General features: G+C 35.7%; 1 protein-coding gene across 2 annotated transcripts; it reads right to left on the reverse strand.

The window, feature by feature from the left end:
* Positions 1 to 702: 702 nt before the first annotated feature.
* Positions 703 to 24,741, reverse strand: LOC134842275 (sodium/calcium exchanger 3-like). Of its 2 annotated transcripts, none has more exons than XM_063858546.1 (6): positions 22,408 to 24,741; positions 6,827 to 7,433; positions 5,972 to 6,085; positions 2,426 to 2,575; positions 1,928 to 2,074; positions 703 to 1,240 (listed from the first exon to the last, which is right to left on the reverse strand). In XM_063858546.1, the coding sequence occupies exons 1-6, from the start codon at positions 23,725 to 23,727 to the stop codon at positions 930 to 932; spliced, it is 2,649 nt and encodes an 882-aa protein (XP_063714616.1). In that variant the 5' UTR covers positions 23,728 to 24,741; the 3' UTR covers positions 703 to 929. The 2 variants fall into 2 exon arrangements, with proteins under 2 accessions (XP_063714616.1, XP_063714615.1); XM_063858545.1 differs by having other exon boundaries at positions 2,426 to 2,578.
* Positions 24,742 to 25,706: the final 965 nt, after the last annotated feature.

Raw genomic sequence — 25,706 nt, forward strand, 5'->3', positions numbered from 1 at the left:
TCAACCGGGTGATTTGCTCGTCTCGAATCAGCTCCGGTGGGTCTATAAAATCCGTTCTGTTCCGTAGAAGACAGTTGAGGTCTGAAGTCTCACCCGATTGACCACTTGGGCCATTCTACCGGTGGTTTTTCTCAGTTTGGTTTTTCTGCCAGAACAGTGGTATACTCATCAAGTCATTCTGCTCCTGTTAGTACTGGTCCATGTAAAGCCTGCCATATGGCAATCGTAGAAGTCCAACATTAGTTTTTATGCTTGCGAATAGTTGTCTCTGTGTCGAAAAAAAAATGTTTTTAATTTTTTGCTGTTCAGATTTATTTTCCGCTAGGCAAATTGAAAGATTCGGAAGATATCCTAATTTTCGGCTTGTTCGAGACATGTGATAAGAACACGTCTAAATTTGATTCTTGTTTGATCTATTTCAGCAAACTATAGCTAGTTCATGTTGCTGAATTTAACCTATTTTCGCTATGCTAAAATTATTCCAAAACTTTTTCTTCAATTTTTGTCTTTTGAGGATTTTTCAATGGAGTTTTGTGATCGGAACATTCTGTGTTACTTGCACAGCAACAGATTAACTCTGTTGGTTTTGCGTGTAGTTGTCAAACAAATATGTCATGTCTCTTTTTGTTTCTTAACTTTTCATACTTCCGTCAATCCAGATTCAAAATAGAAAATACTGATCAAAAAGTTTTAATTGTGCATCTAAAAATGAAAATACTTCAAATTTGGATATAATAAGATTCTACATCGTCATGAATTCCAAAAGCCGGCGAAGTTTGTTTATTTAAGTGAGATAACAATTTTACGAAACTTGGCTATGAAACTATGACAACAATCAACTCGGAAAAATCTAACAAATACAGGACTAGTGATTTTCTTATTTTTCTTTGTTTTAAAAAATATATAATCAATTTATACAATCACGCAATTCAAAAAAGGCAATACGCATTCATTGTCGAGACAGTTATATAAGTGACCCACAAGAATACTAGCATTGCACACGAAACGTATTTCGGCATGTCGGGTCCTCCCAGTTCGGCTTTGAACAGCACTCGGCGACCAATCAGAACGGCGAATCCGACACAAGCGAGTGCGAGGAACACGGCAACTGAGATTCCCAAGTCGCCCTCGGGAACCACGAAGTCCTGGTCGTATTTGGCTCGATTGACGACAGCTGCCACGAACCAGGCCACACCCACTCCGAGAAAGACGTTGACTGCGTTGCTGCCCGTTATGTTTCCTGGAACAGCACAAAAGTCATAGCACTAAGACCTTTTTTAATCTAGGGAATGAATCAAAAGGAACTACTATGACAGATCGGTGACAAGATTAAGATCCTAATTTCTCATTTTATAATTCTCATTACATCTTCATATAACTTACTTGCATTTCACTTAATTTTCTGGAGCAGAAGAAACTTTTGACATTTTTTAGCTCTAGAATAAAAATATGACACTAATTAAACGGCCATTGAATGAAAATAAACAATCTTTTTACAAACAAGAGCTATATATTATATTATCCTGTTACTAGGAAGATTTATGGACAATCATTGATCGCAAAGTAAGCTCTTATAAGTATGTTATAGCTTACTAAGGGTGTTGGTTATATGCGCTCTTGTCAACGTAAATACTAAACCTTCGGGCTAGGCCTCCGGGCTAACTAAAAAAAATCACCTTGCACTTTGATTGTGATTTTATAGTCAATGCCAAATTGCTGGCAATATCGGTGGCCTTGAGCAATTTACTGGGTCAAAATCTCTTGCATTTTAGGTTACTTAGTTTTTGAAAACAGTTTTTACGTGTGTAAATGAGGGAAAACTGAAACCTGACGTCGAAATGAGCAGTTTTATTTTAATCAACTTTCGTTCAAATTCGTTGACCGAAAAGATGTTTCCAACAATTTGGCATTAACTACAAACACCTACCGAGGGAGGAGTCGGCGTATCTGTCGTTCTGTGCGGCCACTTTGCTGGCGAATGTGTCCGGCAGGCTAGTGCCGAGAGCCACAATGGTGATTGCAGTCACCGAGTCCTTCAAACCCACCGTACATCCGAAGAACGAGGCCAGGTCACCTAGAAAGATACATTAATAACTAATAACTAGTCATATATCAGTCAGCGATAAACTAAAGTGAACCACGAAGCACAGTTTGCATGAAAGAGAAAAGTCACCCAAAATAAGCACTCTTCATACCCCCCACAGCATCTGTGGAATTTGACTTGAAAAACTTTTTGTTCATTTTAATCTAATTAGTAAGAATATTTCCTCTCCTTAAAAAGCAATTCTAATCCAAGCAATCAATCTAACTCTTAAAAAACTAGGAGATGGAAGGTTGTGGAGCTGAGAATTAAAGACTGCTTGAGATCAAAAGAGCTCTTGATGAAGTGCCAAAATAATTCTGCGAGTAGAAAAGTTTGTCTCACCTATGATTGCGGTCATTCCACCGATGACGCATATGGCCGCCACGAAACAGGGGAACCCACCCCAGAGGCCGGGAGGGGGCACCAGGGCGAACAGGACCTTGAAGGGGAGGAGAAATATGAAGATGAATATGTCCCAACAAGAAAGGGGTTCTTCTGAAATGAAACAATTAGCGACTGAATTAAACTGAAGCAACGATTGCTCGCATGATGTGAGAGAGAGAGCTATTATCATGTGCGAACGTGCGAAAACTTTCAGCCAATCAAGACCCTTTAATTTGATATATTAAATTAAGTTAAGACGGTTTATCCACAAGAGGAAAAAGACCAACATACCAGCTGTTGAGCTCTTAACGGAGAACCGCTGTTGTGCACCTGCTTAAGGTCTACATGCATTTTTACAGTTATATTTCGTGCTGGGTAAGGTTACTTCACCCTCAAGCAACGAGCACGGATCATGGTGGGCCTCGAACACCCAACCTTCCCATTGAGAGGCGGAGAAGTAATCACTTCACTGCCGCTTCGCAACTGTCCAAACCTGACTGATTTATCTGTTGTCTTTCAAATTTTCGAATACTGAGCTCGAATAATATAAAGCACAGATCAGAAGTTTTAAAAATCTTTCAGAGCAATTATCGAAGTCAATGTCGCGTTAGGCAAGAACTTTCTAAAACATTCTAGAGTCATGAATAATCTTGAACTTTTTTTGAAAAAGCCCGAAACTCTTTAAACAAGATGAACTCGATTCAAATTCAAGGATAGACATTACCTGCCCACTATTTGTCCATCACTTTCCGATTATAAAATTGCATCAGTTTGAAAACAATCATTTAAAAACAGCAGCCTTAGTAAATTAGCAACAGCAAAATAGTAAGCAGCAATTAGAAATAATTACTTTTGCTAAACTAATTCGCGTTATGCCATAACTTGAATAGTTTCAAAATTATTGCGGGAATAACTTACTTTGAAAATTTCGCAAACCCATTCAGTCTATGAAATAATTGTAAAAAAACTTGAAACTTCATAGCATGAATAGCTTCCTACGAAATAACTTTTTCCGAAGGGATTCAGTCAATGAAATAACTTGAAATATTTGAAAATTTAGTAGATTGAATAGCTTGCTAAAGAATTTTTTGAAGTTTATCATACTTTCATAGCTGAAAGCGTTTTCCTAGAAACATTTAAGCTTTTGCGAACCGAAACAAGTCATGATTTATCTTGATATATAGCAAAGTTTCATATTGAATAGCTTGCTCAAGAAAACTTGGTTTTTCGAGAACTGGTTCGCTTTGTGAAATTAGTTAAAATGTTTTAATGGTTTTCACTTAAAAATTTGCATTGACTGTTCTTTTTTGCGAATTAGTTCCTTTTTTGTAATAATTAAAATGATTGCTTGAATGACTCTTATAGAGAAACTTGAGGTTTTGGCAATCTGATTTACTTCGTTTCAGAATTTCATAGCTTGAATAGCTTACTTTTAAAGATTTGAATTTTTCGCGAACCCATTCGGTATCAAAATATTTTGAAGTTTATAAGCTTGAATAGCTTACTTAAGGAAAACTCAAAGTTATTTTGAACCGATTTGCTTCATAATTTATTTTAAAACATATCAAAGTTCCCAAAGCTGAATTTCTTTTCTTTTAAACACTTGAGCATTTGGCCATCCGGTTTGTGTCAGTAACTTGCTCAGAAAATCTAACTTTTATCGTGATTTGATTCGCCCTTTAAAACAACCTGAATTGTTTTGAAGTTTCCTTGCTTGAACAGGTTACTTAGGAAAAATGTAACTTTTAGCGAAACAGTTCGGTCTAAAACTCAACTTTAAATGTTTCAAAGCTTCAAGGCTTGAACCGTTTCAAAAACAAAATTCAACATTTTGCCATCCGATTCATTGCGTTTCAAAGTTTACAGCTTAAATAGCTTGCTTAAGAAGATTTGAACTTTTCGCAAATCAATTCGGTCTATGAAAAATTTGACACATCACATTTTCAGCGCTGAACAGCTTCAATAGAAACATGTAAATTTTTTACCACCCGATTTGCTTCGTTCAGGGTTCATATCGTGCTTAGAAAACCTTGAATCTTTCGCGAATCAATTCGGCTGGTAATATAAGTTGAATAGGTTGCTTAAAAAACATATGGACTTTTTGCTTAAAACGCACACATGGTCTTTTCGACGTTTTGGTCTGCGAAATAACTTGAAACATATGAATGTCTCGAACGACTTCCAAATAACGATTTCCTCAATGAAATAACTGATAAAATTTTATCCGTTCAATGGCTGCAATGGAAAAACTTAAATTTTCCGCTGTCCGATTTCTTTAATAAAATAAATTGAATTTCTGGAGATTTTATAGCTTGATTAAATTGCTTGAGTTAAATGTGATTTTTTGATATTACTTGTCTCTATGAAACAAGTTGAAAGATTGAAATGTTTTAAAATTTTCCACTTATTAGCTTGCATAGTAAAAATTGATTTTTTTTTCGAGTCAGTTGTATCTAGGAGTAAGCTCGAAATATTTCAAAATTTGATCGCTCGTATGGCTTTCTTGGAAGAACTTGAACTTTTGTTCATCCCATTTGCTTCGTTCGATAGCTTGAAATTAACTTGCTTAGAAGATACTTTGCTTAAATAACTTGCTTAACAACTTGCTCAATAACTTGCTCAAAAAACTTGAATTTTCCGAAAACCGAACCTGGTAATTTTTTAGTTTCCTAATTTAAATAGCTTGCTTAAGAAACAAATCTATTTCGCGGATTGATTAGCTCCATAAAAAATTTTATTCTAATGGCTTGCATACCAGTTCGCTTCTTGAAATTTTCGCTATCAGATTCCCTGCAAGAAATGACAAGACAAATTCTAAAGCTTCACATCTTGAATACCTTGCAAAGCAACGTTTTGCTGATTCATTCTTTCTATGAAAAAAAATGAAATGTTTCAAATTATTGCGCTTAAAAGCTTGCATAAGTAAGTTTTTCGCCAACTGATTTTCTCTCTGAAACAAACTGAAAATTTTCAAAGTTTCCCTGCATCAATAGCTTGCTAAGAAAAACTTTTTTTTTCGGAAATTGATTCCCAAACTGATTTAGTCTAAGAAGCAGCCTGACGTAAATCAAAGTTTCATTGCTTGAAAAATTTTAATGTAAAAAAATGTAAATTTCACCATCCGAACTGCTTCATGAAAGAACTTGAAAAATTTCGAAGGTTTACAGCTGGAACTCCTTGCAAAATAGATTAACCGTCTCACAATCCGATTCGTTTTATGAAAAAGCTTGAACTATTTTAAATGTTCATAGCATGAATAGCTTGCTTAGAAAAACTTTTTAGCGAACTGATTCGTTCCATGAATTTAAATTTTTTTCAAACCGATTTCTGAAACGTCTTAACTTGAAATTGTACGAAGTTTCAATGCTTGAACAATTTGATCAGAACAACTTCTTTTTTTTGCGAGCCGATTGGTTATTGGAACTGGGCTTGCTAGTATTAATTGACCGAATTAGTTTGATAAGTGTAACCAGGAGTGAGTTCTGCAAAAATTCAGGGGTCTACCTGGATTGTCGTCACTATGTATTTTGCATATGTTTTTGAACTGGACCATGTAGCTGCCGTTTGGACCCTCGTCACTCTTGCTCAGCAGCAGATCCATCGATGACTCATCGTGACCTGCAATTCAAGTCATATATCATTTATGCTATTAATGTAATTTGACGCAGAATGCTAGAATGCAATATATGTCATTTATGTTAATGTTTGTTATTCAACTCAATCAAAGGCGATTCAAAGTCATTTTTCAACCGAACAACAACAAAAACTAAACTTTGTTTTTTAATATTTTTGAAATTTTGTCGTTTTTCTCTGGTGAATGGGACGGGACGCAAACGCTGAATGTGGCTTCCGTATCGGTTGAGATTGTTGTTCAATGGGCTTTTAGTCCTTTTCCCCCAACCTGCGAAGTAAAATGTTTCCTCACATTGCCCGATTGTTTTGAAAACCAGCAGGTGGACTAACTCGGCAACGATAGACATATTTTGTCTTGATACTCAACCTTGCAAAACCAAAAACCTTATTACACCAAAAAACTGATGTTCACGCGACGTAGGGGGGGGGAGTTGTTTTTGCAAAAGAGCTAATCTTCCAGAAGTGTCTTTATTCACCCCTCATTCTGCGCTATGAAATAGTCTAAGAAAGCCTCAGTTTAAAATTGCTTTTTCTCGACACCAGAAGATTTGTTGCAAAAATTTTGCAGCTGGAACCACGACTGAAAGGGATATTATCAGATCCCCCACTCGACTTAACCTGATGTTTATTTATGGTACCATGCGTACCAAGAGTTTAACAAATTATGCGGTATTTCGTTTTGAAAACCCAATCCTGTCATAGCTATTTAGAAAAACTGTTTCTGACCTGCTGACGTGATGCTAATTTGACACTGGTTGCACTGTCCAATCTCAGGCTTAGACTCCTCTGTTAGGTTCTCATCTGAAGAAAGCAAACGCAGAGCTGTGAGTCGAACCACGAATGACTTGGTCACATCTTTCTGCAGTTCCAGATTATTCAGGATCTGAATTTCCATCTCACTTTCCAACTGTTTGTCTCGAAAATAAATCTCCCGATATCGAGGAGCTACGAAGTCCCGATCCGAGACAGCCGAGCCTTGATCGACGTCAAAGGTCAACCTGATGTGACCTTGACATCCCTTTAGTCTTAATATCTTCAGAGTCGCGATGCCTGAGTTTTCGGATACTTCAACTTCGGGTGCTATGAACTCAAACATTCCGAAATGATCGTCATCGAGAATGGTGCACTGGATGCGTTTGTCCTTGAGAATGGGGGACTTGTATCTGGGATCCTTGCAAGGGATCTCCTCTAGATCCCACAGCTCGATGTAGAAGTCCTCGTCTTCTTCGTATTCCGCGTCATCGCATATTTCCACATAGACCCACTTGATGGTCTCTTTCGGGAAAAAAGTGACAGTGCCTTCTGTGTGAATATAATCAGGGCTCTCTCCAATCTAAACGTCATCAAAACCTGTCAACGTGTTTTTATGTTTTCAGTGTTTAAAACAGAAACTCTTTTTGAGAAATAACTCAACGCAAACAAACTCATTCGTTTGGCTTTTTTGAATGCTTAGAAAGAAAAGTGTTGCCGATCGCCTGCAAAATATCACCACCAATCGAGGCAGTACAACTCTGCTGAAGTGCAGCAGTAACAAAAAAGGGTGAAAAAGTGTTCAGCAGTGCCAAAAATCGTCAATTTGCCGACGCAACAAACAAACTTAAAATTACCTCGAGTGCTACAACCTACTCGCAATTCAATCAATCATAATAAAATTTTGGAAACATTTCTCAGTCCACAGCAAGCTGTTTGAAATTTCCAATTTTTTGGCTTTTGTCTTGATTTTAGCTATTTACAATTTAATGCTCGAGGTGACCGAAAAAACCTTAAGTTATTTTAAAATGTAATCTGACCCACTAAAACAATAAGATTTTTTTTTGGGTTCGGCACAGGTGTTGCTGTTTTTTTATCTGATAAATGCAGTCAAAACTTTCTGTTTTACTTAATAATGACATTAAAGTGTTTTCAATCTGAACTAATGGCAAATTAAATTAAACAAAACAAGCTAAATTATAGACCGACACTAATTGGAAGGAATTACTTTTGCTTTGTGTAGATTTGATAATCAGGTTCAGTCAAATGTTCTGACAAAAGCCAGCGGAAAACAGTATAACTTATGCAGAACCCTTTCAAACTAAAACTAGAAGCAAAAACCGAAGCAAATTGTATGACAAAACTTTTTTCACAAAACGATTATATAGTTCTCTTTAAGACATACGAAAATTTTATGCGCACAAAAGATTTGAAAAAATTGAATCAGCGACAAAGTTGTTGCTCATTGATCAACCAAAACGAAAAAATACTCCGAAAACAGTAAGTTTTTATCCATTATCAATTATGGTTTCAAGTTTTAAAGATGCCGACATTAAAAAAATATTTAAATAGAGAAGTTGAATGAATTGTGCTTCGCATACCTTAGGGTGCAAGTGGCAATTGATTGCTAAAATCAGCCACACATGAAACAAGACTGCTCATCAACTAGTCTTCGAATAGTATTTTGTAATGAATTCTTCACAAACTGTGAGTTTTAGTCGTTTAATATCAAATGTTAACTGTTAAAATTTGAGTCCTGTACTGTTGGAGCAAACAAAGCATGTTTTAAATGGCAAGATACTTTGTTCAACCAGGACTAAACGTCGGACAGACAAAAATAGTGGAAAGTTCTTCGATTTGGAACGATGAGGATTTTTTTGGTAAAGCGCTACAAATTGGAGCTTTAGTCGCAAAGTTCGCCCTGAAACTTCTGAAGAAGAACACAGACGATCTTAATCAGCTTCGAAAGTTAGGACTAAACCTTCTTGTACAAGACGTTCAGGAGCAGCATTTTGACGAAGAAATGAAAGCAATCAGAAACGGACAAGATATAAGCGGGACCTCCAACCTCCTTCAACTATATCTATTCATAGACGATGATGGATTGCTAAAAGTTGGTGGATGATTCGCAGCTGCTGATTGCCAGAACGAGAAAGCAAAACTTCAGATGATTTTGCCTCCGAACACTCATTTTTCGAGAACTGTGATCCGCCAGAGTCACATTGTTCAATCACACTGTGGACTAAATGCCACTGTTGCTCAAACTCGGCAGCATTTATGGCGGATAGGAGTCAAGAAGATGGCGCGAGCAAGGATAGGCAACTGCATCACTTGCTTCAAGTTCTATAGTAGAGCATTGAATCAGTTGATGTGAGATAACCCTAATGAGAGAGTCAACAATGAAATCACCATTCTCCTATGTCGGTATCGACTAAGCCGGACCAATGTACTATAGGGAAGCCGATCAACTTCTCAAGTGTTACATAGTAGTTTTCATTTGCTTTACTTCTAACGCACTTTACTTCACGTGGATGTTTCAAAAGCCTTGGATACTGAAGAATGCTTGAAGGTTATCAGAAGGTTCATTGCTCAACGAGGATGCCCCAAGCAGATCTTCTCCGATAATGGAACCAACATCATCGGATCACTCAACGAAATTATTCAAATGAAGAGACTTCTACAGGATAGACACAAGATACACACCCTCCCTAATCATGCTGGAGAATAAGGTATCAATTGGACTACTATACCTGCAAGCGCTCTAAGCTTCGGAGGGCTATGGGAAGCAGCTGGTAATCAATGAAATTACTTTATCACAAGACAGTAGGCAATGGAGGAAAACTTAAACTTGACGAGATATACAAAGTGCCTTGTCAAATAGAAGCTATACTCAACTCAAGACCGATCACAGCGATCTCCGATGATGCCAAAGATACTGTGCCACTCACTTCATTAATGCTGCATAACAACAATTTCAAGTCAAGTCAATTGCCCATTGTTGCTGATCTTATCATTGATAAGCTTAATGAAGATGAAAAACGCCCGAGAAAACACTTCAACAAAATGCACAAACTGATTGCTGAATTTTGGAAGAAATCGATTTTTCAGTATCTAACCGCTATGCAACTACGCAAGAACCGTGTAGAAAAACAAAACTTGAAGACAATCTAGCATACACAACTGATGAAAAATGTATATGTCGTAAACAATAATCTAGTGAAGGTAGTGCAAGATACAATAAGGAATGGGAAGCTTAGTACACCACCGATTTTAAAATTACGCAAATTGCCGATAAAAGATAAAACAATAAATTAAATTGATTGATCAGAGATCAAGGGGGCGTCAACGTTGGAGCAAACAAAGCATGTTTTAAATGATAAAATAAATTGTTCACAAGTTAACTCAATTAAAAACGCATGTTTAAACTCCCATAATTGATTATTCATTTCATTTACTCTTAATTTGTATTAACTAAAACATCTTAATTCAATTTCATACGATAAAGACGCTTTCCAGCAATCGCGAAGTATGCTTTTTAGTCCACCTCAAAAAATTACGGAAACTAAGCACTTTGGCTGAGCCTAATATAGGAATTCAAACTCCATCAGCTGTTTAGAAGCTTGAACGAGCTCAAAGAAGTTGTCTGCGAGTTCTGAAACGACACATTTCTCAAGTCAGCGACCTGTGTGGTACCCTCAATCGTAACGAAGACGAGTTGAGTGATGAAACAACCAAGCTTGAGCATTGTTTGGATCTTTGCTGAACTGCTGATCACGAACTGATCGACGCTATAACTGACGATGCAGCACACGATCAAGTATTTGATCAATGTCAGCAAACACAGAAGGTTGCTCGCCAAACTCTACAAGCCGCAAAGAGATTGATAGCCGTCTCAAGTCAGCCTATCAACCCTTTTGCAACAACGCAGATCGAACCTACAAGAATCACACCAAGACTGCCGCAGATCAATAAGCCTAGCTTTAGTGGCGATTTGACTGCCTGGCTAAGCTTCCTCGATCAGTTTCAATCAACTGTCCATGACAATGACAAGCTGTTACCGGTTCAGAAATTGATGTATGTCAAGAGTAGCTTGACGAGCCATGCTTCGAAACTCATCATGAACCTGGAGTCCACAGATAGCAACATCGAGGTAGCGCTTCAAATGCTAGAGCCGAGAGACTAAAATAATGCTCTTGTCAAGGATTCATTGATTCACTGCAGTTCGAACGGAGAACGTATCTCAGCTTCGTCAGCTACACTCAGTCTTCAATGAGACTTTGCAATCGATCAAGGCACTCGGAAGATCAGTAGAAAACGATTAGTGGAATTTCCTTCTCTTCGAGAACCTCGATCCTGAATCTCAGATAAGAACCGTGTAGAAAAACAAAACTTGAAAAAGGAGATCTAGTATACATAATTGATCATGATAACCCCCCTTTATCATGGTCACTTGCAATCGTGGATATGCCGGAAACGACAGTCCAGTGAGGGTAATGCAATTAAAACAGGGAATGAGACGCTTAGTACACGACCGATTTTAAGATTACGGAAATTGCCGATGAAAGACGATTAAAGATAAAACAAAAACTAAACTGATTGATCAGAGATCAACGGGGGCGGCAATGTTGAAGCAAACACAGCATGGTTTAAATTGCAAGATAACGTGTTCACATTTAAACTCAATTAAAAACACATGTTAATTTTCCCATAATTTTTTCATTTCCTTTACCCGCAATTTATAGTAACTGAATCATCATCATTTCAAATTAATACGATACAGACGCTTTCCACCAATCGCGAAGTATTCATGTACGTAATTAATCAGACCATTTAGCTTGCCTCAATTCAAATTGGGACGACTTTTAGTGTGGGATATTTTACCACGGGTAAATAATGCGCGTTAAATTTTCATCATTAAAATTTAAAACAGCACTCTAGCGAGTAAAACAAGCACTCGTGTCAATTATAAAACGAGCACTCGTGTCAATTATAAAACGAGCACTCGTGTCAGCTAAAAATAATGGTGTGCGAATTTGGCAGGGCCCACGAATGTACAGGTAATGAGCCCACGAGAGTAAAAACTCCTCTGAAAATTGGTCTGAATCAAAAACACTCTGAGCACATATCTGTATCGACTTTGTGAAAAACGGAACATCAAGGTTAGCCGGCTATTGTGCTGTAAAACAAAAATTTTAGACCACAAAGACAAAAAAAACGATTAAAAACCATTTCGGTTTTTCAAATTTTTCCTTTTTTGTCCTTGGTGAAAAAAGAACCCAAAGTCATTTTCACTCCTCTTCTTGTTCACTGGTAGGGGCAAAAAAGGCAAAAAAAAATTTAAAAAAAACAGCAATGAGCATTGAAAAGGCCAAAAATTTGGGGTTTTGAACCAAAAATTCACATAATAGCAAATTCATGAATTTAACAATGAGTACAAGAGATGACTGTACCTGCAAACTAAGCATCATTGAATGCGTTCAAAGTTTGCCGTTATAGATCATATGCGATTCAAATTTGCAACTAGAATCTTCACTGACGAGCTCTCTTCCACTCCTTCCATATTTGATTTGTTCAAACATGGAGGCAGTGAGAAATAGCTCAGTTAAGATTCTACTTTCCAATGTGAATATATGGTCTGTGAATTTAATAAAACAAGTGTTTTTGAAAAAAAAAATTAACGTTGTCAAATAGAAATGAAAGTTGGGATAGTAAAAAAGTACTATCGTGAAAACACGTTGATTGATTCCCGTGTTGCTCAGCATTGGAGATAATGTGCAGCCAATTACGGCAGCCATTTATGGCCAAATATTCCCGTCAAAACAGTCCATATCAGCTCTCCACCAAAATTGCCACTCTTTGCCAAACCATTTCCGTTCCGTGCCCCAAAAAACTCTTGTTTATGCCATAGAACTCCACTACTTGACAAAAGTTTCCGCTCCCTGTCAAAAAGTCTTTTCCGTTCAAGAAAAACCAAAACAAAGAAATAATTTCAATGTTTCGGATTTGGTTCACCGGCCTGAAGACTGGCAGGCTGGATATAACACTGCTTGATAGTACACTAGTAACCGCGGTAGAGCTAGGGGTACCTGTTTTTTCCATAAAATTATGTAGTGCTGATGAGAAAGGGAGTGCGTTGTTTTCAAAATTTCAACAAAAAATCTGGACTGTACCCAAAAGCATAGCGGTTTCTCCACTAAAGCGTAGGATTAGCCGCTTACCTAGAAAATATTCCTACGAATCACTTAATCATTTGAATTCTTAGTCTCAGGCTTGACTGTGTCTTCCAAAAACGGTCAAATCTTCCAAAAACCTCCAGAAAAGTCTTTTAAAAAACGGTCAAAAATCCAACGTTTTTTCCCTTAAGTAAGGATATAGCTGGAGGGAAACTTATTGCTATCATTTCTTTTGATGGAACCTTTATTTTAGCAGAGTAGTTTTGCAAAGAGTGATGACAACTCTAAAAAAACGGTAGAATTTCAAGAAAAAGACTTCTCCTAAGTCGGTGACAATAAATTACGCTCTGCTTGAGCAAATAGTTATAATAGCTTTATTTTCAGCACACCGGCGCTAGGGAAACTAAGCCTACCGGGAAAACAAGATAGCACAAAAATTTGTTTTTCAGAAGGCAGAAAGGCAGGTCCTCGTGGATTTGGAACCTATATGGCTTTTGTCGTCTAATCAATTAAAATATGCAGAATCAGTTTTTAAATTTGATTAGAATTGATTATAAATACACCTGGTTACCAAATGATTTTCTGATTCCGTTAGGCAAGTTAAAAATTTGAAAAAAGTATGTTCCGATTTGATAAAGCTCAAGCTGTACGCTCGCTTGGTCAAAAAATGCAAAATTAGGGGGCTTTTGAATAAAGTTTACAGACAATATGAAAAAATGTCTCATCTGAACTTAACTTAAAAATAGCGAAATCTAAAAAACACTACTTTTCACCTTTTACACAGGGGCAGATCTAGGTTTTTCTCGAGGGGGGGGGGACGGATTTTTTTTAGGTCGACCAATTTGATTTCCCGAGCTCTCCTAAAGCAGTAAAAAGACCCTGTTTTGGCCAAATTTTCTGCGCAGCATGCAAATGTTTGAAAAAACAAGTCAAAAAAGCCGTTTTTGGGCACTTTTTGGAAAATTATAACCAAAAAGTCGCGTTTTTTCGGCGCGCGCTCCCCCCTTAAAATAAGTATATATTGGCGCCAAAGGCGCCTTCGGAAAAATTTTAAGGTCCGTCAGCCAAAATTGGATATCTGAAAATAGTTCAAAAGGGGAGGGACCCTTTGGGTCGGCAGGGGGTCGAATCCCTGAGGGGTTGAGGAAGGCGTCCGCCCCCCCCCCCTAAATCCGTCCCTGCTTTTACACATAAAAGTTTGCAAACATGAAACTTTGGAATAGCCGCAACAAATTTCTGTTATACAGATTTAGTTGCTTCACAATTTTACGCGCAGAGAGAAATATCCCGGGGAATTCTATAAATAGTTAACAAAAAACCAACAGAATAAAATTTCATTAAGGAATGTCGAGTGTTTTTTTGCTGCACTGCACGCAACATTATCATTTCTTTTTCAATAGCTAGGGGGGGGGGGGGAGGGGTGATGATTTAGTATCCAACTTTTCAGCAGGAAAAACCGTTTAATTCGCCGTATAATTCGCCGCATAAAATAAGACCGGGTAAAATGTTGCGCTCATATTGATGGGATAAGAAAACGGGCGAATAACTGAAAAATCATGGTTCATTGTCTATGGACTGTTATTCAGAAAAGCGAGCGCAACATATTGATTCTATATTTAATTTCTAAGGCATATTCAAGATTTGAGATTTGCTTTCATTAGGGGCTAGAAAATGATGAGGCTATTGCTCCGACCACAAAATTTGGGAAGAAAATCTGTATTTAAAATCTAGTTCTACAGTTATTATGATTAAACCCTTTATCGAGCTGCAAGGGAAAACCTTCAACCTTTTTTGTTTTTCATTTTTGAGAAATAAAAACAATTTAGGAAAAGTCAAAATACCAAAAAAAGGCCAAAAGTCAGTTTGCATACATATACCAAAAGTAAAAAAAAACAAAGAAATAAAATACCCGCCCGTTAGAGCTTTTACCCACCCCTCATTCATTGCTTTTTCGTACCAAAAAAGGGAAAGATAAAATAAAAAAACTCTAAACACAGAGGCAAAGCTGACCTACGAATCATTTATTAATAACAACTAAGCGCCAAAAATTTAAACAAAAAAGAAAATGGAAAATCAGCTGTGAAAATGGAACACGAAAGGAAAAGGTAAAAATAAGCCTTGAGAACTAAAACTTTTACTACGGCGGATTCAAACCTACGACCAGGAAGATTGGGGTCGCACGTTCTCGCATCTACGCCACGGGCCCTTGAAAATTAATTAACACTAGCCCTCAATAAAGCAGCTACCTGTGCTAATAAATTGCAAATGCTGTGCATCAAAAGTCGCATCAAACATAAATAGACACAACTTTTCGCATGAAACAATTTGAAAAATATTTTACCAAAAGGCATCCACAAAAAGAGAAAATTATTGCAATGGCAGATTTCTGGAATGCAGTTTTCATGATTGTACTACTGTTTGAAACAAATTACTTTTTTCGGTTCATTTGATAAATTAAAAAGCATCAACAGTGTTAACTTAATGCTAATCCAATGTCAAAGCACATGCTACTAAATTGCCAAAACAGCCTGCTTAACAAGTGCCACCAAATGTAGCCCTAATATCTGCGACTTAAGTTGAGACAAAAAGAATAGTCGTACTTTTAGACTACGCTCGCGCAAGCCTGTTTGTGTAAACATATGGAAATTACTTTCAGGGAATTATTTCAACTCGGAAAAATTGTTTAAATAATTTGTTGGGTTCCTTTTGAAACGTTTATAATGAAACAAACAAAAGTAACATGGTTTTTTATAAGAATTTCTTTTTTTATTATACGAAAAAAAAACGCAAGAACATTTGAAAATAATTTTAAGAAAAGGAAAAATAAAAAAAACTCAAAATTTCGAACCAAATTTGTAAAAATTGCATCAAAACATTTTTTTCCTTGTTGGTGTCTCTGTTTGTGCGCTGCAAGATACAATGATCTAATGAAGCGTATGGCCAATTGCGCAAAAGTTCTTGTCGGAAAACAAACCTGAATTTTTTTTTTTGAAAAACTCTAAAAAAAAATCCTTTCTTACAGATTTTATCAATTTTCGAAGTTTTTAATCCTCAAAACGGCACTGAAAAAATTCTGCGATTTTTTTTTACAAGAATTGAGCTAAAACTAACTGACTCATCCATCTATAAAAGCTTGCTTACTCGCTCTAAATTGTACTGAAACTCAAAAATTTTAACGCAGTTTGTCTCAACACTGGGACAATTTTTCCATTTATTTGAAGTTTTGTTCTAACCAAGGCTGAAAGAGCTTTAAAATAATACTCCAACCACTCCGATGAATTTGTGCGATAACTGCCCTAGCTGAAAAATAAAATGAAATTAGTTCGAAATTAGACTGAAACCAATATCTTTAAACGAACTATCTCGACAAGGAGAAAAATTATTGAACATTTTTAAGTGTTGTTCGAATCACTACTGAAAGCGTTTTAAAATGACAGATCAATCGACCTTATTCTGATGATTATTTGTGGTACCTGATTTTACGTAGAAAACACAAAAAAAGAAAAACACAAAAACAAACCCGAATACAAAGCTGCGCCGCATTTCTAATGGTCGGAACAAAAACTGGAAATGTTTCGGCAGATATAAAACTCATTAAATATGTAAAACAGAAAACAGTGAATTTTCCTTCAAAAAAAAAGTGTTCCAAACATGAAATGTTGACCAGCAAACTTAATTAAAAGCTTTCAAAAATTTATTGCATAACAAACTTTCAATCTTGCAATGGAAGAATGAATGGATAGCACTACAAGCAGATGAACTGACAAATGAAAAAACAAAAGACTTCAAAACAAAGGTATCTCAAAGGAAATACAAAAAAAACGAAATCTGGGAACCGAAATGAATAAACCTTTAGAAAAGGTATAAAAAGAAGTGCAGCATAGCTTTGCAAGGCTGCAAAGCAATTGATCAATAGCTTTTTCAATAAAATTTCGCTTGATTGATCAAGAGAAAGGTTGAGCAAAACATTAATCATCATTTCTCTTGATTTTCTTTCGAAATTGATCAACAACATTTCTCTTGATTTTCTTTCGAATAAAAATCCTTTTCCAAAAAAAACGCCAAGAAGCAATACAACTGAAAATCAAATTAGCATCGAAACAAAACATTCAAAACAGTAGCAAAGCTGACAATTTTTGACCAGACAATCGCTGCGCCGTATTTTTTTGCATATGTTGCGCCGTATTTAAAAAAACCAAAATGTTCTCAAACGACTCCAAAAGAGGCCTATAAACCGTTATATAAATAGTCAAACAATTTTAAAAATATATAAAAGAAGCAAAAATAAAAACAAAAAAACTGATATACTGCGTCAAAATGTTAAATTTTTACGACCCATCCAAACTGAAACACATAGAAGCATGAAAATAAAAACTGCCTTCAAACCTACGCAATATAAATTGTCAAATCCGAACAAAACGAACCATTTTTCAAAAAATGTATTTGAAAAAATTTTATTGCATGAAAGGGACTCCAATAAATTACAACCTAAGACTAGAACTTTTATTTAGTATTTCACGAAATTGAGCAAATCAGCTTTCGAGGATGAATATCTCAAAAAAGTTGACTGAAAATCTGAAACAAATGAAAAAGTAATGAAAGCAACCTATTTATACAAAAATTTGAAAATCTTAGGTGTGAAATTTAGAAAAGGAATGAACAAAACTTACAAAAAAAAAACAAAAACAAAACAAACAAAAAAACAGAACCAATTCGATCTAATACATTTAAATAAGAAACAAATAAAGCAATTTCAATTGATTTAATTGTTTAGTCATGTAAGCGCGCAAAAAGAGAATAAAAAATCCGTAGTGTAGAATTTTTAGTAATTTGAAGTAGAAAAACTGCTCCTGAGCATAATTTTGCACCTCATGAACACTCTTGCTCTAACTACTTTTTCGATAATTTTGGCTTTTTGATATTATCCATCGTTTTTTTTTTAAAAGCCATTTGTTTAATTTGAGTAAACTGTTTTGTTAATACTTTTATAGCTTTACAGCAACGAATTAATGTTTGATTTACAAACACAATGATAAATTTCTGGGAATTGAGAATGCCGCTGGCTAAGCGTTTATTGATGTTCTTTGAATTGTATCGCACAACAGACAAAGCCGAGCTTCAAACAACTGGTGATATCGCGTAAACACAGCATTGAGCGCTAGTGGATATAAAATGAAACGGAGACTTCTATGAAAAATTCGGAGAAAACGATTTTCTTAAACCTTACACGTTTCTCTCAAAAGATGTTCAATTTAAGATAAAAACTAATTGCTGGCGTGAAATAGCATTCAGAAAAGTTTATCAAGTGGCAACAAATTTCACACAATCACCTTCAATGATATTCATTGAGTAAAACTTTCAAGAAACACAATCACCACCACTAAATAGGCAACCAAAAAATTTTGCCGAGCTGCAATTTAATCGAAATCGTATAGGCAGACGCCACGTCAGCCGAAAAAAATGGTTTCGTAAAAAAATTTCAGTTTACGCCCCGCTTTTGCTGAAACAAACAAATTGATAACAATCTACTTTCTGTTCAAAAAACACAAAATTACGTACATAAGTCAATCACAGAGTTCATCTAATCAAAAAGATCAAAAAATAATCAAACAAAATCCAAATTGGTAAAAAACTGCTCATATATCAGGGCAAAACCCTGAATGTTCCGACTGTCCCTTAATCCAAATCAAAAAAATTTTGGGAAAAAAATTGAAAATTTAAACAATACCAAAAATCAAGTTTCAACTAATTTGAGTCGTACAAAAGTAATACGACCGAATAGCAGGCGTCAATTCAATTTTGAACAATTTTGTTGTGCGGGATAAATCGCCCTGCATAAATAATTTGCGTTACGCTTTCAGCATTATGAATAAAATCTTCAAAACGCGCATAAATTAGTCCAGAGAGCACGACCAAATTGGCGATTGTTCTTCCAGAACTTAACAAAAAAATATTGGAGGTAGAATATCTTTTTGTATTTGACTTCAGGAAGTCAATATCTTCAACGGAATATAATTTTTTTGTCAAAAGGTAATATTTTGATCACCGAAAATTGACTGAAAAAAAACCACGCCAAACATAAATATTCCGTTTTCTTCGAAAGTCGGAACAAAAAATTCAAATTACAGAAGAAGTACCAGTTGTAATTAGAATTTCCTAAATTAGACGATCATTGGGACTTTCCCATTACAGCCCTCCAGCCTGGAAACAGAAAAAATATAGCCCCTCAATGCTGTAATTTTACACTATACACTTTACAAACTCTTCTATTGTACCTAAAATGAGAAAACCCAAAAAACGATGCTTTGAGGAAAGAAATCAGTGCTTAGGAAAGCTAGCCGACAAGACCATAAGACAAAGGGTAGACTAAACATTGGAGTTTTCCTAAATAGAATATCAATTTTCAAACGCGAAAAAAATCAAGATCGGACCGGGAATCGATTTCTTTGCCTCATGTTCCGAAGGCACGCGAATTACCTCAAGGCAAAACGATAAGGAAACTAAAAAATGTGGAGGTTCTAGAAAAATCAAATTCCAGATAACATTTTTGTTTCAGAAAAAAATCTATTTGTTATCGCAAAATTTGTTTCAGAGAAAATCTAATTTCAGACGCAGAGGCAAAGCTTTGCTTTGCAAACATTTGCGAGAGCACGACAAAAAACAGCTTTATAAAACGCAATAATTAAAATTAGAAATAATCCTCGAATTAGCATAAACTCGTCTGCCTCTGAGATTGGAACTTGCGACCAATAGGTTAAGACTCTCACTCACACTAACTACTAATCCACGGAAGGTTATTAGGTACCATTAACCACTGAGTCACAAATAAAGCAGAGAACAGATACTATGCAATTCCCAATGCTACAGTGAAATTTCCAAATAAGTGAACACTTTTAACGAACACTTTTATTTGCGAGTTAGCTTAGAAAAAAAGGTTCGTAAAAACACTAAGCTGATTGCAAGTGTAAATACAAGTATTTCGAAATAAAATTTTTCCTGAAAAAATATGTTAGTCTGAAATTAGATTTTTCCTGAAACAAATTTTCCTGAAAAAAAATTTTAGACAATAAATAGAACTTTCCTGAATTAAAAACGTTTCAGCAACTAAAGAAAATGTTTCAGCAAGCTCTCGCAAAATTGATTAAAATAAATGGATTGAAATTGATTGAATTGAATAAAATATATCGTTCGTTCTCAATTATATATTTTCGTCTAAACCAAGCGCAAAATGTTGCCACCAAATTAATTTACACAGGAAAAAGAATTTTTTTGATATTTTTTATTAATAGTTCTATAATTTCATTGTGCTTCAAAATTCAATTGAAATTAGATTACAATGATAACTATTCGCGGGACTTTATTTAGCGCAGAAAAAAAAGGAGAGTTTGAAGCTTGTACGGGAAAGGAGACACTGATGTTATGTGATTTAATCACTATTAATATTATCAATATTTCTCTAGGTCAAATCAAAAGCTGAAAAGTGCAAAAATTAAAACTTCTGACTAAACAAAAGTGTATTAGATTAAAAATACATGCAGTTAAGTTTAAATTTATTTATGCTTTTCAATCAGAAAAAAATAATTGGAGGTAACAAAAAAGACCGCTGAAACCAGATGCAATTTTTTTTGTTAACTTAATTTTTGAAAATTCTTGTCTGCCAACAAAATCCTGTGGAGTTTCCTTGTCTGCCACAAAGTGCCAATATGTTTCCTCGCCATTCGTTGATTATTTGGTACGATAAATCGTAAATAATTGCTCTACACCTTTGAGGCTTAAACAAAAACTTAAAAAACGTAGTCTCAATGCATTTGGCGCTTGAATGAATTGGGTCCACGGCGGATCTAGGATTTTCTCGAGTGAAGGGGCAGACTTTCAAAAATATTTCGACTATTTTGACAACTTTTTTTAGGTCATCCAAGTTGATTTCCCGAGCACTCTCAGAACACTATGAAGACCCTATTTTGACCTTTCAAAATTAGTATATATTGGCGCGCTCTTAGAAAAATTTTACGGTCAGTCGGCAAAAAATTGATTTCTTAAAAAATGACCAAAGGGGACCCTTTGGGTCGGTAGGGTTCGAAATCCTAAGAAGAGAAGGGGGGTTTCCGCCCTTCCCCCTTTAAATCCTCAACAGGTTGGCTCTGATTGATATATCTCATTCAGGCTTCTATGATATCTCATTCATCGTATAGTTAGTTACTTTGAATTATTTAAATCTTGCAGCCAGAAACAACAGTAAGAAAAGACTTTCATTTTGAGAGAAGAAATGGTTTCTTCGTTCAAATAATCCTGTGAGAGGAACTTTCTGTGCTACGTGCACAGCAACCAACGATTCTTGTTGTTCCAATTTTCTATAAAAAAATAAACAGAAAAAATCAGCTTATTTTGAATGGCTTCATGATGATTTTGAAAAACCTTGTTTTGATGAAGCGAACTTGACTATTAATTTTTTTGCCCAATGATCATATTTTTCAACTAATGTTATCGGGTTATGCGACTAGAAATGAGAAACAATTAGCACCCCTGGAGTCGGAATCATTATGAACTCTAATTAACATAGCCAACACACAGTTGCAAAACCGTCATGAACGCAAAGAAATAGAAAAAAACTCCGACTCAATTTTTGAAAAAATCATTTATCTCAAATTTCACAGAGAGCATATATGGCCTAAAAGCTCTTTGATTTTAAAGATCAATTTTTTATAAACACTTTTTTAATAAAATTAACCCAATTTGAGAAAACTGAATTAAAAGGTAAAATTTTTAATCCGCTGGGAAATCTATAAATAAAATTGGACTTTCGAAACTAGAAGTCGATCACGTTTTTCGTGACTTTTGCACTTTGGCTGTTCGATAGTGGAGTTTGCCTTCCTTTTGGAGTTCAAAGGGGATAAGCCAAAACTTTTTAAAAAAATCATAAATCACACCGCGAAAAATAAAACTTGAGCTTGAACAAGTTTTAAGACTTTTTGAACAGAAAACCAACAAAAAACAAGCAAAAAAATCACCAAGATCTATTATGAGGGTATTCACTACGTTCATGACCCTTGAGAACATTGGGTACTCATAACGCATGGAAAAATGAAAAATAGAAAAAATATATTATTATTATTTTTCATTTCATAAAAAAATTGAGACAAAAAACCATACATTGATAATGGACTCAGCGAATATTCAATATGAGGAAAAGTCATCAAAATGCATTAGTTTGGTGACGAACACTTGTTTATAGAAAAATCATAACTGACGAAATAATTTCTTACTTTCAACACAGTGCGGGTCAAAAAAGTAGGTTCTTCATTTCTCTAGAATATAAATGATCATAACTTTAACTTTTAAGTAAGCTAAAGGCGTTCTGTGAAAGTCACTTAATTTATATCATACCTTCATTTGTGCAGTTCTGTCTGAAATAGCCTTTCCATCGGCCGTTCTGAATTTACACCTCGTAGTCGTGTGAATGAAAGGACCGTCTCTGCATAACATTATCTTTGCCCGTCCGACACTTTCGGGAAACTTAGTGGTCAAGGGGTCGGGGAAAATGACATTCCTCTCTGAAGCATGCTGATTTACAGACTCCATGCTTCGCATCATCTGTTCAACAAGGACTTCGTATTCTCGCTTTTTGTGCTCAATGTCCGCTTTGTGTTTTCTATAGTAAGCTTTGCCTCGGCCTTCAACTAGTAAACCTGTTACATCTTCGATTGATTTTTCTTTGAACATAACACGATCATGCGCGTAAACTTTTCGATTTCGGTTCAGTACTTTCACAATTTCAGCTCGGGTGTTGTTTGTCGTCTTCATTCGTGGTTGTGCGACTTCACGTCGTGCATTGTCAGTGTGGTTTAAATGTGTAGTGCTGTCTAGGTTGTCAAACACGGCATTTCCGTTTCCGTTTTCAAGACTTTTCATGCTTGTTGACATTTCATTTCCATTTTCGTCCACGCTTTTAACCGTCATAACTTTTCGTTCAACGAAGCGAACTAAATGATGTCCATAAATGTCAATCAAATACGCATTGACGATGAATATGACGAAGAATCCCAACGTCAAAGCACCTTCCCAAATTTCGATGACTTCCTTCGATATCACTACAATCATCAAGTACAACCAGACGTAGGCGAAGAGACTCCAGATGGATGTACATAAAAACACGGGGTAGTTATTGATCTTTTTAATGTTTCCGTCTTTGATGGAGCTGACACAAACTGCCGAGATCACCAGCAGGTTGAAAGCCGCCGACCCAACTGTAGTTCCAGGTCCCAACTCCCCAGCTTGGAATTCGTTTCCCATGATTTCAATTGTAGCCAGAAGGATTTCGGGTGCCGAGGAGCCCAGAGCCATAAGAGTCAAATTGGCTACCGTTTCGTTCCACACCTTCACTTCGTATGTCTTCCCAGAGGGATAGGTCTTCAGGTATGTCTGTGACGTTATGACCTCAATTGATTCCATAAAAATGTCGGCAATTACTGACACTCCAGCGAAAAGGTAGAAAAGACCCAAAAGGTATACTGTAGCCCGCAACACTTTTTGTCCCCCGCTTATGTCCTCTACTGGTTTCCAAGCGGGCAACAACACTCCCCCATCTCTGCTGCACTTTTTGGCGTCCACACATCCCGAATCATCTGAGCTGTTTGAAGCGTCGCAAACAAAAACCAAGGACAGGAAAATTGCAGGAAGAAGAAAATTAATCAAAGGTTTCATCATTTCCTTGTTTTATTTGTGCGTGCGGTTTTCTTTGAAGTTATTGATATGTTTCAAGGTAGGTATGGCAATGTCTTAAGGCAGAAAAAACATAACTTTAAAATGCGTTAATTTCATCGAACAGGTAAGATCGCAATGTAAGCTGATAATTTTTTTGGAATTTAAGAAATGAAGTCAAAGAGCATCCCATTTGCCATCTAATGCTCGAATGCAAATTTAGCTTCAGTGATTTATCTCGAGTGTTGCCATGAAAACAGTTTGCAAAATAAATGAATATTTTTATGACTCACATTTTGAATAGCCAAGAACGTAAAGCCTTATACAAGGTTTCGTAATGTCACTATAGGTAGGAATATTTGACAAAAACCTTCTTTTGAAATCTGAGAGCGGAAAAGAAGAAAACGGTTTAAATGTCGGTAAGCTCAAATTCTTCTGACAAAGCAGTGAAAAAAGCTCTTGGCGACACTCTACAAATGGCGCTCCTAATTGTTTAAATGTTCGAAAGAATCTAGCCCATCAATTTGGGAAATTTCAAAGACTAACTGTGTATGTAATGGTCATTTAGTTTATCTCAAGCGGAAAAAAAATTTACAAATTATGTTGAAAAATTCAAAATCGAAAATGCAAATTTGATTATGTAGGTATAATAACGTAAAACCTCTAAGTAATAAGGTAAAAACGGAATGTAAAATTGTTTTAAAATTGATCCAACTAAAAAGAGTGTTAGTTTTGTCTTTTGAATTGATAATGTTGCGGTTATGTAATGTAATGTCCCACTTCTGCCTGATTAAGATAGCAAACTTAACAATAACTCACTTGAAATTTGAAGGTATTAGCGCGAATTTGAAGTAACTAAAAATATTACAATTTTCATAACAATGAAAAAAGCTTGATGGAATTCTTGACGGTTCTTTGTTTATTTTAGATTATTGAACAGGTGCATGCTTGAAGTATTCTGCTTTAGTGGTCGAGTATCATCGGCTTAGCTCACAGGACAAAGACTAGCGAAATCTGAGCACAACCTTCTTTTGAAATCTGAGAGCGGAAAAGAAGAAAACGGTTTAAATGTCGGTAAGCTCAAATTCTTCTGACAAAGCAGTGAAAAAAGCTCTTGGCGACACTCTACAAATGGCGCTCCTAATTGTTTAAATGTTCGAAAGAATCTAGCCCATCAATTTGGGAAATTTCAAAGACTAACTGTGTATGTAATGGTCATTTAGTTTATCTCAAGCGGAAAAAAAATTTACAAATTATGTTGAAAAATTCAAAATCGAAAATGCAAATTTGATTATGTAGGTATAATAACGTAAAACCTCTAAGTAATAAGGTAAAAACGGAATGTAAAATTGTTTTAAAATTGATCCAACTAAAAAGAGTGTTAGTTTTGTCTTTTGAATTGATAATGTTGCGGTTATGTAATGTAATGTCCCACTTCTGCCTGATTAAGATAGCAAACTTAACAATAACTCACTTGAAATTTGAAGGTATTAGCGCGAATTTGAAGTAACTAAAAATATTACAATTTTCATAACAATGAAAAAAGCTTGATGGAATTCTTGACGGTTCTTTGTTTATTTTAGATTATTGAACAGGTGCATGCTTGAAGTATTCTGCTTTAGTGGTCGAGTATCATCGGCTTAGCTCACAGGACAAAGACTAGCGAAATCTGAGCACAGCCAAATTAAGTAATGGTTTTTGACTATACTCGGGGAAAACGATCACTATGAAATTTTGCGCGCACCAACGATTGGAAGCAAAACTGCAAAGTGTAAACCTAAATTCAAAAATCCAAGAATTTCAGTCAATACAAATAATTTCAAAGTTATGATTTGTCTTCACTGCAGCTCAAAAAGTCAACGCAAACAAATGCAGAAAACTAAAAAAGGGAAAAGAAATGAGTAATGAAAGAGTAGCGGTATTTTGACTTATATTGGTTTTTAAAATAAATAACTGGTTTGGTTGGTCAGTAATGGTAAGTGTAG

This window comes from Symsagittifera roscoffensis, chromosome 3 (genome assembly GCF_963678635.1).
Source record: "Symsagittifera roscoffensis chromosome 3, txSymRosc1.1, whole genome shotgun sequence".
NCBI lineage: Eukaryota > Metazoa > Xenacoelomorpha > Acoela > Convolutidae > Symsagittifera > Symsagittifera roscoffensis.

Bases quoted from the DNA above. Each gene is read 5' to 3' on its own strand.
- LOC134842275 (XM_063858545.1), bottom strand. From the start codon at position 23,727: ATGATGAAACCTTTGATTAATTTTCTTCTTCCTGCAATTTTCCTGTCC. The intron at 7,434-22,407 runs GTATGATATAAA...GATGACGTTTAG, and splicing joins ACAGAACTGCACAAATGAAG to ATTGGAGAGAGCCCTGATTA. The intron at 6,086-6,826 runs GTCAGAAACAGT...CTTGAATTGCAG, and splicing joins AATTAGCATCACGTCAGCAG to GTCACGATGAGTCATCGATG.